Raw genomic sequence first — 15,419 nt, forward strand, 5'->3', positions numbered from 1 at the left:
TAATTAATTATTTTTTCCACGGTTAATAATTTATTTTTCAATACAGTTGACTTACAATATTATATTAGTTTCAGTTGTACAACATAGTGATTAAACAGTTATATAACTTACAAAGTGATCACCTGATAAATCTAGTACCCATCTGACACTATACATAGTTTTTACAGTATTATTGACTATATTCCCTATGGTGTGCTGTACATCCCCATGACTATTCTGCAGCTACCAACCTGTACTTCTTAATCTCTTTGCCTTTTTTTACCTATCCCCTCAACTCTCCTCCCATCTGGCAACTGGCAAAACTGTTCTCTATATCTATGAGCTTGTTTCTGTTCTGCTTGTTTGCTTATTTTATTTTTCAGATTCCACATATAACTGAAATTATATGGTATTTGTCTTTGTCTAATTTATTTCACTCTGCACAATACCCTCTATGGCCATTGATGTTGTTATAGATGGCAAGATTTCATTTTTTTAAATGGCTGAGTCATAGTCCATCATATATAGGTACTGCTTCTTTATCCATTCACCTATTGATGGACATTTAGGTTGCTTCCCTATCTTGGCCATTGTAAATAATACTGTAATGAACATATGGATGCATATGACTTTTCCATTTAGTGCTTTGGGTTTCTTCAGATAAATACCCAGAAGTGTAACATTGGGTCCTTCTGTGACTATTGTTATAGGCTTTGTTTCAAAGTCTATTTTGTCTGGCAAAAGTATTGTTATCCCAGCTTTTAAAAAAAAATCCATTTTCATGAAATGTCTTTTTCCATTCCTTTACTTTCAGTTTGTGTGTGTCTTTCTATCTGAAGTAACTTGTAGACAGCATATGAGGGTTTGTTTTGTTTTTTTAAAAATATATTTGATCAATTATGCTATTACAATTGTCCCATTTTTCCTTCCTTTATCCCTCTCCATCCTGCACGCCCCCTCCCATTAGCATTCCACCACTCCTTGGTTCATATTCACCTGTCATACATATAAATTCTTTGGCTTTTCCATTTCCTGTACTATTACTAACCTTCCCCTGTCTATTTTGTACTTACCATTTATGCTTCTTACTCCTTGTTCTTTTTCCCCCATTCTCCCCTCTCCTCCTCCCTGCTAACCCTCTGTGTGATCTCCATTTCTGTGGTTGTGTTCCTGTTCTAGTTGTTTTCTCAGTTTGTTTTTGTTTTTAGGTTCAGTTTTTGATGGTTGTGAGTTTGTTGTCATTATACTGTTCATATTTTTTATCATTTTCTTTTTCTTAGATAAGTCCCTTTAACATTTCATATAATAAGAGCTTGGTGATGATGAACTCCTTTAACTCCATCTTATCTGGGAAGTACTTTATCTGTCCATTTTAAATGATAGCTTTGCTGGATAGAGTCATCTTGTATGTAGGCCCCTGCCTTTCATGACTTTGAATACTTCTTTCCAGCCCCTTCTTGCCTGCAAGGTTTCCTTTGAGAAATCAGCTGATAGTGTTATGGGATCTCCTTTGTATGTAACTGTCTCCTTTTCTCTTGCTGCTTTTAAGATTTTCTCCTTATCTTTGATCTTGGGTAATTTAATTATGATGTGTCTTGGGTGTTCCTCCTTGGGTCCAACTTCTTTGGGACTCTCTGAGCTTCCTGGATTTCCTGAAAGTCTATTTCCTTTGACAGATTGGGGAAGTTCTCCTTCATTGTTTTTTCAAATAAGTTTTCAATTTCTTGCCTCTTATTCTTCTCCTGCCAGCACCCCTATGATTTTGATGTTGGACATTTAAATTTGTCCCAGAGGTTCCTAAGCCTCTCCTCATTTTTTTGAATGTTTTGTTTTTCTGATCTGCTTGAATGTTTACTTCTTCCTTCTGCTCCAAATAATTGATTTGATTCCCAGTTTCCTTCCCTTCACTGTAGGTTCCCTGTATATTTTTCTTTCATTTTTTAATTTTACTTTTTTTATTGTTGTTCAAGTAAAGTTGTTTCCATTTCCCCCCTACTACTCACCCCACCCCAGCCATCCCCACCTCCCAACCTCGATCCTACCTCCCTTTGGTTTTGTCCATGTGTCCTTTATAGATGTTCCTGAAAATCCTTCCCCATTCCCCCCCGCATTATCCCCTCCCACCTTCCCTCTGGTTACTGTCTGTTTGTTCTTAATTTTAATGTATCTGTTTATATTTTGCTTGTTTGTTTGTTTTGTTGATTAGGTTCCACTTATAGGTGAGATTGTATGGTATTTGTTTTTCACTGCTGGCTTATTTCACTTAGCATAATGCTCTCCAGTCCCATCCATGCTGTGGTCCCCTGTATATTTTTCTTTACTTCATTTTGCATAGCCTTCACTTTTTCCTCCATTTTAAAGCCATACCCAACCATTTCTGTCGGTATCCTGACTACTAATGCTTAGAACTCTGTATCCTATAGGTTGGCTATCTCTTTATTGCTTAGTTCTTTCTCTGGAGTGTTGATTTGTTCTTTAATCTGGCTATATTTTCTTGTCTTGGTGCACCTGTTATATTCTAAGGTGCTGAGCCTTAGGTATTTACCAGGGCAAAGCAACCCACATTGCTGTGTTGTGGCGCTATATGTGGAGGAGGGTTATGAAAGGGAACAATGCTGCTTGCTTGGCTCTTGGCAAACTTTCAGTCAGCTTTCAGTCACTTTCTCTACTCCCCACAAGCAAATTGGGCCCTTTTGGTGCTGATTCCCAGGTGGATGGGTTCTAGGACACTGCAGGTCTCTCCAACATGAGCCTGGGAGTTTCTCCCTCCACCACAATTCCCACAGGTTTTTATAGCCAGAGGTTTTGAGGCTTTATTTCCCCATGCTAGAACCCTGAGTTGTGGAGCTTGTCTTGCTCCTCAGTTGCTTCTCCTGGTTTATCCTCATGCGAATGTGGGACTGCCCAGTCTGACAACCACTGCCCCCCAATCCACCAGCTGCCAGGGCCTTGCTGTGCATAATTTCCTCTCTGGCTGCCCATCTCTGCCCCTCCTACCAGTGTGAATGAATGTTTCTTTTTTAACTCCTTGGTTGTCAGACTTTTAAACAGTCTGATTTTCTGGCAGTTCTGGTTATTTTTGTTTTTAAATTTGTTGTTGTCTTTTGTTTGTATGAGGAAGCAAAGTGTATCTATCTACACCTCTAACTTGGCTGGAAGTCTTATTTTACTTTTTAATGTAGCATAAGAAATATCCATCTTTCCCCCTTCCCCCGTAATAACCCTACCCTGGAAGGTAAGAGTACTCTTAAACCAAGGCTTCACCTTCCCACATTTCTTCTCCAATTTCTGCCTGTTTTCTGGGCCCACCCTCTAGGAATCAAACTGTAGCTCCTCTGTGGTCCTCCTTGGAGACACTGTTCTTTTGGAGATCCTTACTTACCTCCTTTCCTACACTTCCAATGTGCTCAGTGAAAAAGGGATGGCAGGTAGGGCAATGCCCTGGAAAGAGAGAAGACCTAGGCAAGGTCCATCTCAGCTCCCAAGTGCTGTGAGTTTGGCCTTTCTGCCTTGCTTCATTTCAATAAACTAGTTTTTACCCACAACAGACAGATGCCATCATCTAAGAGGTCCCTAAGTCTCCTCCAGAATCAGAAGAGAGAAGGAAAGAGGCAACTTTGAACTACCAGTAACTCACTCTTTCAATTACCCTTCTTATTAAACTACCCAAATACTGAAGCCTTAAAGACAGAAGACTATTTTATTCAAATCATGTTGACCCTCACCTCCCCACCCTCTTTTCTGGTGTAGCATTTTAACTATTTCAAACCTGATAGTCTCGGTGAGACAGTTTTACATACCTGGTTCCCAGCCAATCCCATTTAAACTGGTAGACTTAATTTGCATGAGGTAATCAGGCAGTTAGCAGTCTGGCCATCCAGAGATCTGGAGATGATCAGGATGAGGGGAAAGGGTGGACCTCCACTCCAAGGAAAGTGGGGAGAAACCTATTTAGTGTTTTTTTAGGGCAATAATGTGTGTTGCTCTGGCAGAGATTTAAATTGTGTCCTCTGAGGCTGTAGTGACTACAGGATAGGAAGGGTGACTGTCCCGCCAAGCAAGACAGAGATGAAGAGTCCAGAGGCTCTCCAGCCCTTAGAACACCGCAGAAGCAGGGAAGGAAAAAAGCAACCTTGGGAGTCAACTGTGGTTTGAGCAATGTTTTTGAGACCTGCCATAGTGACAACTCTCAGGTAGATACTTGGAACTCCGTACAGCCCTCCCCAGACCACCACTGTCCTGCATAGTCACAGACCTCTAGGGGAAATCTTGCAACCACACTCTGCCACGTCTCCCAGTGTACCACATTTAGGAAAGCATTTCTTGAGCCTAAGTTCTTCCTGCTGCAGTTTGAAATTCCCTATACAATCTGTCATGCATGAATATGCAGACTAATAACTAGTGTGGGCCACCTGGACACATCTGCAAAGGGCTTCTGCTGCTGATCACCTTCATGCCAATGGAAAAATTGGCTTTGCTTCATCCCATCCCTAAGTACTACCCCTGGAGCTAGATGTGGCCTAACATAGACATATTCAGCACTTATTTTCTCATATAGATTCTTTGGCAATGCTAAGAAATATAAGAGACTGCTGGGAAGATGTGGGAGGGGGAGAGTTCTCCCTTTGGTGATTTTTAAAATCTGTCTCAGAAGAGCCTGGAATTCATAACATAGGTTCTGGTGACAGACAGACCTGGGTTTAATTTCAGTGTCATTGGTAACTAGCTGGGGGACCCTAGTCACATATTTGAACCTCAGTTTTCTCAACTAAAAAATAGGAATAAAGATACTTCCTAGGCTTATTGTGAGGAGCAAATGAAAACTGCCTGACACAAAGTAAGCATGTGATAAATGAATTAACTAAACAAATACTTAGGTTTTGATATTAGTTCCCTCCTATTAATACAACCAACAGCTTTACTTTTCTGTCTCAGTGCTATTATAATTTGTCCATCACCTGAGGAACCACTGGCATTCTCCAAATTCTCACTTCATAGAAAAAATTCTCATGGGAACAGAAAGAGTTCAAGATGCAGTAAGGCGCCCTGGCTGGCGTAGCTCAGTGGATTGAGCGCGGGCCTGCGAACCAGACAACCGCGGTTCGATTCCCAGTCAGGGCACATGCCTGGGTTGCAGGCTGGTTCCTTGCAGGCTAACTACCAGCATGGGAGGCACAAAAGGCAACCATACATTGATGTTTCTCTCCCTCTCTCCTTCCCCTCTAAAAAATAAATAAATAAAATTAAAAAAAAAAAGATGCAGTAAGGCCAGAATAATGACCAGATTTTCTGAACCAGCTTATTTCAAACTCCTGACATTTAAGAAGGGTAACTTTTTAGCTAAATCATAACTTTATGCCTATAACCCAAACTCTCTTTCAACACCCATCTTCTTCATTGCCTTTAAATATACCCAAAAGCCTTCTTATTCATTCTTTCGATGAGCTTAAAAGATAGTCTTAATTATGTCTAAAATAACTTTGAAGGAGTCAAAGGGCCCATACTCTGCCAGGACATCTACTCATTTGATGTAGTCATTATGGAAGCAACACTGACACTTCTGGATTGGACAGGGATTTGAGCCTGAAAGAAGGGGCAGGCTGAGATAAAACCTCCTCTAAGTTCCACAGGATGCTAAGGCACTAAAAACCTGTTCCTGTTGGGTAGGAGACTGAAGTTAATGGGTGGGACAAGCTTTTGGGTCTCAGCCTACACCGAAACTCCCCAAGATGCCATAACCCTTCACCTGTCAGACAGCACTTACAGGGGTGAGTGAGAGAGATACAGGGTGGGGCCAGGCTTCTTGGCTGTTCTTATCTCAGTCACAACTGAGTAGGTTCTTTGCCATCACTCCCTTCCCTGGGGAGGCTCAGCTGCTCTATGTAAGAGCCCAGACACCAGACATAGACTTTCATCTGCCTCCCTGGCAGCCCCACACTCTAAAGCTGGGACAATTTGTTGGCAGCTGACCTTGCCCCTCCCTGAACCTTGGCATGACCTAGGAGCAGGTCCTCTTTACATATCTGTGAACCAGGATGCATGTGTGAGCAGGAGCAAAGTCCAGGGGCAGTATTGCCCCCAGGCTGCAGGCTGAGTGTCCATACTGTCTTAGATCTCTAGGGAAAGCAGAGGGCCTACCCTTCTCTCTCCTACTGTCCATCTTCATCTCTTTGAAAGGGACTAGAGCACCTTCCAGATTTCTCCCTCACACACCTGCTGATGTGAGCACTTCCACCAGAGGGAATTCAAGGGACCCAGCAGTTCTACTTTCTAGTTAGCCATGGCTTCTACTCTTTCCTGCAGGAGGTGCTCTTCTACAAGAGAAATCCACTTCCTCTCACAATAATGCCTTCCGACTGAAATGGTATTCCTGAGCTGTAACTGGTTTCAGTCTATGAGACTTGATCCCTCTCTCCTAGCCCTCACAGAGAGAAGGGCAGAAAAAGAGATGTCTGGAGCCAGCTAAGTGATCCCCTCTGGATGGATTTTCACTGTTTTCCTCTCTTTTTCTCCTTTCCCATCTGTCTGTCTGAGTCTTATCTACCGGTCTACCTGTTTGTGACCTGGGAGGGGGGCAGCCCTTACTTGGCTGGGATACCCCCATGCCTGGACCTCATGCCTGCTAAGGTGCTCCTCCTCCCATGTGAGAGATGCTCTATGAAGTACAAACTACCAAGGCCCCAGACAGAACTGATCCATGACTTATACCCAGGTTATCAGGGGTCATAGTGCTTATGGACCTATCTGAGTGGACGGCTCTATACCTTACTTGATGTGATCCTGTTCCCTTCCTTCCACCTCTCAAACTGTTCCAGCAAATCAACTGAGGAGTCCCCAATGGCCCAAGACTTTGGAATTCACCAAAGTGCTATTTATAAAGAATCAGCAGGATATAGGATTACTCTGAAGGGAAAAATAGGACCCCAAAGACCAAAGTTCCACCAAGAGGAACCTGAACTTAGAGACCCTAGAGGGGGTCCCATAATGAGACACTCCATAGAAGGACCCTTCCTCACAGATCCCACAGCAGGGCCTACACTGAAAGATCCTACAAAGACAACCTGCACTGAAAGGCCCATTGAGACAAGCAAGCAAGGAGAACCTTCAAGTGGAGATCCAGTTAGAGAGGTTCCACAGAAAGTCTTACATTGAGAGAGCACTTTGAGGTGCTCCTGAAGGCGAACCAAGCACCACAGAGGGGCCCAGACTAAAGCAGTGGGCTGGAGAGGAGTAGCAAGTAAAGGCAGAGAGGTGAATCAGGTAGTCTACTCAAGGTGGATGGAGACCCTACCCTGAAGAGTCATGCCACCTTAGGTTTATCTCAGTCTCCCCCGTTGAGAGAGAGGTGTCAGGTCTTCTGAGAAGCATCAGTCTGTAGCTTCTTCCAAGGCTATGGCACGGAGTGCGAGGGCGGGGGGGGGGGGCAGGGAGGGGAGCTAGGCCCTCTTACCTCAACCTCACTGTCTTTCCTATTTTCTTGGAGATTCTCTTAGCCTCTAAACTGCTTCCCTGCTGGGTCCCATCTGCCTCACTTTCTCCCACTTCCTCCAGAGCAGAAGCCTGCCTACATAATGAGGTGAAGAAAAACCCAGGGAGTCTCTGATATTGGCCCTAAATAACTTGCCACTGGGGACCACCTTTCTGAATTCTTGCTCCCATTCAAACCAAGACCTTCTTGGTGGGAAGTGAAGAAAGGAGAACAGGGGATGTACTCCCAGGTATGTTCAGCCCCATGTTGGTGCAACAGAGTCTGGAAACAGATTGTTCCTAAATGTTGAATGATACCAGGTGGTTCCTTTAGCCTCACCTAGCTCTTCCTGAAAGGCTCTGTGTCTGGAGAACTGTGGACCCTAGGGCTCCTTGTCCACCCACTGCTGCTTGTTTTCAGGCCCCCAGGAAGGGCCAAAGCCTCTGGCCTGCTCTGCTTCTTGTGGTAGGTTGGAAAAATTGCCTCCCCCCACACTTCCTCCCTACTCCTTCATAAAGGAGAGCAGGTAACAAAATTCCTGTCAACAGCCCTGAAATCCTAAATGAAGGTCGTTGGGTACTGCTCCCCTTTGAGAGGCAAATTGCTAATCTGAAACAGCCAAATTTGTTTTAGCTTTATTTACCATAAGACTGTTCTCTGTTCCGGTCCTCAGATTTCCAGAAGGCTTACCCTAACACCAAGACCAATACTTCAGGAATAGTAGTAACTCTTGCCTTGACCCAGCTGTGGAAAGAAGGATCAGCAGGGTGTCCGCATACCATTCACACAGCAGAAACTGACTCCTGGGAAGTTTTTCCACCTGCTAGGTTCCCACCCCTGAGGAAAGGAGGGCATGGTATCTGAATACATGGGACACAGAGCACAGAGAATGAATCTGTGACCAACCCCTCTTAGACACAGGTATGGAAGCACTTGTTCTACAGGCCCCTGCACAGGGGTTCCACAGAGTTTCTGACCAATGCCTAAACACAGGCACCACTCCTCTAGCCCTTGCACTGAGCCCTATAGCACTGCTAAGACCCACAGAGCATGTAGGTGGGCACACCTTCACCCATAGGGTCTGCTCTACCACCTCTCCCAACTCACATGGGGACAGGTAGACTTACCTCTGATACACATGCACACATACTTCCACAAGCCCTAATTAATTCATGGTGGGACACCCACCCCAGGTGTGCCTCTGTAATTGTCCTTTCCCACTCACTTCTCCTAGCTGCCTCCCTCTCCTCAGTCCACGTCCAGACCTTACAGATGCCTACTTTGTCATTATTTCACATAAATGCCCAGGACAACAAACACATAGCATATGGATACATGTATTTTCCTCACTTATACACTCCCAGGTCCACATCCCTGGCTGAGTGAGTGAGCCACACTTCTGTATTCATTGAACAAGGCAACTTCAATGAGACATAACAATTCAGCATACCCAAGTCCCATACACCTGCCACTCTTCAAATTGGAGACTTCAGAAGCCCTCCCACTCCTCAACCCCAGAGCCCCCACCTTCATCCTTTTCCAAGGTACCCCTAACATCAACCTCCCCAAATCTGCTCCCAGGTGACCAGCTATCCACGCTGCCCTATCCTGGCCCCAGGGAATAAGACCCCCCTCAATGGTGGCCCTGTCCATTGCCCCTTCCCGCGCAATGACACCTGTCAGAGCTCACTCCCTCCTCCCTCACCTGTGTGTATGAGTTCCAAATTCACCATCCTGCCCAAGGCGGGGCCAAAACAGGCGCCCCCGCGGGCTCCTCGCGTGGGCCCCAGCTGGCCCCCCTGAGAAGCCAGGGTCTCCTTCCTCCCGCCCCCAACCGCTGCTGCTGCCTTGGACGCCGCTGCGGTAGCGCACTCAGCTTCTCCAGCCCAGGCAACACTCCTCGGGGCCAGGATTGTCGCTTGCTCCAGGTGAGCACGCTGAGCGGCGCTGCGCGGGGCGGGCGCCGTCGGCCACGCCCCCCACCCCACCCCGGCTAGGCCGAGGAGCCTGGGCCCCTTGCCTAGGCAAAGCAGCGATTTGCATACAAGGTGCCAGGAGGCCTGGGGAAGGGCAGTGGGTGCTGCCAGGGCGGGTCCTGACCCTGCGGAACACCTGTATGCTCCAACCCAGCCTGGTGGCCTCTCCCTACCCTGGGCTGCAGCAACCCAGACTTCCTCTAGCTCGTCTTTTTTAGAAACCCCTGGAGGTGGTGGCTACGCTACGGGGTTGAGGGGTGGGAGGTGGAAGGGCTTCTGAGGTCTCCAATTTGAAACCCTGGAGGGCTGAGCGGTAAGCACGGCAAGGGGCCTGGAGTGTTTGGAGAAGCTATAGGGTGTACGGGAAAGAGTGTGGTTCCGGAATCCTGTCTTTCAACCGTTTACTAGCTGTGTGACATGAAATGAGGCTTTTCACCTCCCTGAACTCAGTTTACTCATCGGTATAACGGGGCAGGGTGCAAATCCTAACTGACATCTCTCTATATCTTGAGTTAGCAGGTGGCCAAGTTCACCAGCTCACATGTATCCTCAAAATATCCTGGAACCTAGGTGGGACCCAACTTATCATCACATTTTTCGGTTGAAAACACAGAATTTTGCCTGCTCCACCCAGGTCCCAGGTTGCTCTAAGGCTCTATGACAAGATGTTAAAGTTATTTACCAAAATGAGGGGTTGTGGGGACAGCTGCCTCCCTCATCAACAGAGCTGGGAGGTGACCAAATCACACAATTCCCTAGTGACAAACCAAGCCCTGTTGGAATCTGGTCTCTAGACTCCCACTTGAGTGCTATTTGCAGCACCTATCATAGATCTGTACCCCTGCCCCCACTCTTTAGGTCCCAATAAGTGGTGCCAAGGGCCAGGGATCATCTGTCTTGTAAGCACAGAAAGCCATGTGCTGACAGAAAGGCAGGTCCTTTCTTTCCAGATAGTTCTTCCTATCAACCTACCTTAGCCTCAAGGACTATTTCCTGCCCACAGAACAGGTGCTAGGCTTTTCTGCCTCTGTGCCTTATTTACAACGTTTTTTTCAACCTGGTATTTCTGTCCACTCATCGTCCAACACAATGATCCCTATTTTAATATCCATGATTATTAAACTTTCACTATGTGCCAGGCACTGTACTAATACTTTAAAGCATCCATCTTCTTTAGTCCTTACAACAACTTGTAAATTGGACTGTTATTATTTCCATTTAACAGATGGACAAATGAGGCTGAGTGAGTTTAACCTGCCCAATGTTACACAGCCAGTAAAGTATTAGGGCTTCTATTCGAAAGCACTGCACTTTACTCCTTTATTCCCTCTATGCACAATTCAAATGCCACCCCTTCTCTAAAGTTGGAAGTGATCTGATCTTTCACTGACTTATCATAATACCTCAACATTTTTAAAAGCCTTCATGGTGGGTTCTGTGAGATTTTTCTTTTCCTACCTCATGGTTAATTGATTAGTGACCCCATAGCACCAAACACAGTGAGCACAGCGCTGGGTACAAAACAGGTATCAGAAAATGTTCAGTGACTGCCACAGTAGCCCTGGAGAAATAGTAAGTGCTTAATAAGTGCATCTTTAGGTCCATGCAAACCATCCTTCACCAGTTACAATGTATTCTCTTCCCCTACTCCAGAAAAAAAGAGAGGAGACTTTCTTCCTGTTTCTTCTGGCTAGGGGAAGAGATCAATGAAGGGAATCCAGGCAACTCCACTCAGGACAATTTCAGCCTCTTTCCCTTCACCCCCTCTTCTCTCTCCTCTCCCTTCTCTTCACTTAGCCTTGGCCCCTGCCCTTAGGTCCATTTCTTATCTTTCTTGCACTTCATCTGCCATCATCCTAGAAAAAGGCCTGCAGATAGTTTATATATCCCAGTTTGCTTGTGACTTCCATATCTCTATTTGCATGGCTGTGTGCACTGGAGGGTCTGATTCTCTAACTACAATATCTGGAAACTGTTTCTCTTTTCCATGTGTGAAGTTACATTGTTTCTCTGGGCTTTAGTTTTCCAGAAGCCAGAGGATGATGTACCTAATGATTTCCAAGGGCCTTCCATCTCCAGTGGCCTAGGATTCTGGGGTACTGAGGATGAGAGTGGGTTGGAGGTTTTGGGGTTGGTGCCCATTGGGACAGAGATGAGATCTTGGAGGTTCACAGTTGGAAGTACAGCTTTGGATTCCATACTTGAAGGGCTGGAGAAGATGGGAGTGTGGCCCACATTACCTCACCTTCTTTCATTTACTCATTCCTTCATTCAATAAACATTGACTGTACATTTCCCTATACGCCAGGAAAGGTACTACATGCTAAACATATCTATTATTATTTAGTCAGCACAGCTTTAGAAGGAAGGTATAATTTGTTGCTCCTTTTATAGAGAAAAGTAAGGTTTAAGGAAGTTAATGCAACCAGTAGATGGCAGAGCTGAGATTTAGTCCAGGTCAGCCTGACTCCAAACCTGGTGCTTTTAATCCTGGCTCCAATTGCCTGAACCTGAGTTTCCCCTTCTCTTCTCCCTACCAAGATCGTATTACTTGAAGTGAAAATAATCTAGATATCATTCATATGAAGAACAGGAAGTTCAAGGAGAAGGGACTTGCCCAAGGTCACAAGGCAGAGCAGAGACCCACTGTCTCTGCTTCCTGGGTCTTAAAAAGTTGAGTGGGTTTGCACTACCTGTGTATGGGGCTGGGAGCAAGGCTGGACAATTTTTAGTTTTCTCTCTTACTTGCTTGATGATAATGTCAACTGGATGAACTCAAAAGACTCCTTTATCTCTCCTCCCTGCCCCCCCTCCCCCAGTACTTAGTGTCCATGAAATCAGCTATTAGAGTTCTGGGCAAATGAGAGGTTGTGGAGAAGGTACCAGCTCCCTAAGTCTAATACTCCATGTCTGTATTTAGCCTGGGAGGAAAAACTGGGGAAAAGAGAGAGATAGGGGATTTGCCTTGAGGTAGAAAGGAAAGGTTAGGGGGAAAATAGATTGAAAGAAGCAAGGACAAGAAATTTCAGTGCCTTTGGACATCAAAAGAGCCATAAGCAAATAAAATGCAAATAATCTCTCCTGCCTTCCTTACCCCCACCCTCTCTCAGCAGCTGGAGGACTTTTTCAAGGAACAAACAGAAGCCTTACATCAGGATGCCCTGGTCCTGAAACTGTGATCAACATAGAGTCCTCCCCAGGTCCTTCTGTTCTTCTGGGGATAACACCTGAGCCTCTTGGCTGCACCTCTAGAAAGTCACTGGCTCCACAGGCCATTTCTAGAAATCTTCAGGATCAAGCTTCCCCTTCCAGACACATTGCTGGAAATGATCTACAGTCCTGGAAAAGGTATTCAGGGGAGGGAGGAGAGCCCCCAACTCTGTTTCCCACCTGAGCAAAGTGGGCTTCTTAGCTACAAGCCAGTTTCTCACTTTCATTTCCTATCATGTCAGCCGTATTGAGTTGTCAGAGCTGGGAAGAGGGTGGAGAGCAAGGCATCCTGGAAGGCCACCAAGCAATAAATCTCTTCTAGCTTCTTCTGTGTGCCAGATAAACTGTGAGACATAGAGCATGGGGCTGCATGGTGGGGTCAGCCTCGAGGAAACCACAGGAAGTGAACCCAAGCTCAGGCTTCTCAGAAGGGCTGATGGAAACAAGGTAGAAGCCAGAAAGAACTGCTCTGCCTCTCTAAAACACACACACACACACACACACACACACACACACACACACACACCTCAGAGTCAATCTTACAGCATCATTGCCAGGAAGAATATTGCAGAATAGGAGTAGAAGTGTTATTGCTGGGGTAATAAAGTGAGAGGTGCTCTGGGAACCAGAATATCGCAATTGTTTCTGGGAATTAAACTGGAGAGGACATGGGAATCAGGATGCAAAGCTATTTATTCCCTGCCACTGATATCCCTAATGCTGAGCTCTCAACCCTGGACATTCTACTCCACCTAGTACCCAGCCTTCACTCGTATCTACAGACAGTCTCCTTGTCTAATTTGCACCTGAAGATTCCAAATAATAAATAGTAGTATTTAATTTTAAAATAGCATAACAACTCTGTTTTTCAATGACCTTTTTTGACCTTGGGGCCAACAATGTACCTTGGTCTGGCCACTATAATTGCACTTCAGCAGAACTTTGCTTTGGTCAGCCCTTTACTGGCTCTGAGCAAGTAAACAAACACTTCTTGGTTCACCAGTATCCTCAGGGAAAGTCTAAGCCCAAGACGCCCTCCTGTGGTAATGGAGGTGTGTGACCCTGACTTGAGCATCCCTACAGGCAGGTGTCTGGAGAGCTTTCACCACCACCCAGTAGTGAGGGCCTCTCCATGGCTGGGGGAATGAGTAATGGCTTGCCTAACTCCAGTTCCAGGCAAGTTGGGGATATTGAACTTTAGCTTCAAAGTGATGTTGTGTCTTCTAGTCAGTCCATGCTTCCCAACAAAGGCCATGGAACCCAGTTGGAGTCAGCCAGCTTTAGCCTAGTCAACACAGTGGCAGGAGCCATGGCCTTGTTAGGGTGTCTGTTCTATTGCTGGACATCTCTGCTGGTTAAAATGCCCTGCTTCCCACACTTCCCTCTGGAGCTTCTGAGCTACATACCAATACCACAACCCCACTTGTAGATCAGTGGCCATTTTTCCCTTCATCCATTCAGATCAGGTATTGAGTACACATTGGAGCTGCTTACTGGGCTAAGTGCTGGAAATGGAAGAGAAACAGTCACTGTCTCTGCCTACAGGAAGCTTACAGTCTGGTGATGCTTGTAGACCAGTCAAAAGGCAAAATCCCTCACAGTGTGGTATGTCCTCTAACAGGGAAACAGAGGGTGCTGTGAGGATCTGCTATGGGACATGCCTTACTTAAATCTGGGCATGGGCATCAGGAAAGACGTTTTAGAGGAAAGGACATCTAAGCAGAGATCCCAAGCAAGAAACAAGGAGTGGAGAGTGGGCATAAGTAGTACAAGCGAAGGGAACAGCATAAGCCAGGAGGGAATGTGGAACAATGGGGGCTCCTAAGCAGTGCAGTCTGGCCAGATCACAGAGCACAAAAACAGGAAATACAGGGAGTGAGCATGGTTATAGCTGTACAAGGAGGATGTTGAATTGGTCTGCCCTAAGGTGGAAATAGTTTGCCAGTTTCAGAAACAGATGACCTGTTACTGATTTCAAGATTGGGAATTGCTGGGGATATTGAGGACTCTGACAAGAAGTTTCCCTGTGAAGGAACAGGGACAAATAGGGTAAGGTAGAGAGAAACTTGTGTTTGAGGTTTTACTTATTACCGGTAACTTTTTTAGATGGGAAAAATTTAAATACTCTCAGGGCTAATGGAAAGAAGGCAAGAAAAAGAGAACTGGAAGAGAGGGGACAATTTTTCCAGAAAGGAAGGGAGAGAGGCTAGGATTCAGAACCCTATGGTCAGGGGAAAAGGGACACCTGTCCTGCCATTATGACAAGCATGGATGGAGGTTAGATAGAGATGTTGATGCTTCCTGTGACGTAGAAAGTGGGGAGCCGAGTGCTTTGTCACTTCATCCTGCCTCCCCCTGCTTAGGAGTCAGGGCATTCTCCCATTATGACACAGGAGCCAGGGCCAAGGCAGTGAGCTGTCACCTCAGGGGATGTGGGCACTGCCCCCTCCCCAAAGGCTCCACAGGCCTAGATCCTAAGGTAGTTTGTGATACATCTATTTCCCTTGCTGCTGGGAAGCCCCCTAAGTTGGGGACCTGCTCCCAGGGAGGGGTGCAGTAAGTCCTTCCCTTCCACTGTTCATACTTCTGGGCCCTAAGCTGGGACTGCTGTTGTGATCAATCATGGTTTTTGAAAGAAAGCAGAATCAACTTGACTTGGAGTGCCTTTAAATGAAGGTACTGCTTATTTACCTAGGTGCCAGCAGGGCTAAGAGAACCAAAGAGCAGTGCCACTGAGAAGCTAGGACTGAAGAGGCAAGGTGAGGAATAGTGGTTCAGGAACTCAA

General features: G+C 45.8%; 1 protein-coding gene across 2 annotated transcripts in view; it reads right to left on the reverse strand.

The window, feature by feature from the left end:
• Positions 1 to 11,638, reverse strand: part of POU2F3 (POU class 2 homeobox 3) — a 118,953-nt gene extending 107,315 nt beyond the window's left edge. The window contains exon 1 of one of the 2 annotated variants that reach the window (XM_037028547.1): positions 11,472 to 11,638. In XM_037028547.1, the coding sequence (XP_036884442.1) occupies positions 11,472 to 11,622 (151 nt within the window). In that variant the 5' untranslated portion in view covers positions 11,623 to 11,638. Of the gene's footprint in view, positions 1 to 9,152; positions 9,276 to 11,471 lie in introns of those variants that run through there. The other variant, XM_037028548.1, reaches the window with a different exon arrangement.
• Positions 11,639 to 15,419: the final 3,781 nt, after the last annotated feature.

The sequence above is a fragment of the Sturnira hondurensis genome, unplaced genomic scaffold, assembly GCF_014824575.4.
Source record: "Sturnira hondurensis isolate 20B ecotype Veracruz unplaced genomic scaffold, ASM1482457v3 Scaffold0019996, whole genome shotgun sequence".
Classification (NCBI taxonomy): domain Eukaryota; kingdom Metazoa; phylum Chordata; class Mammalia; order Chiroptera; family Phyllostomidae; genus Sturnira; species Sturnira hondurensis.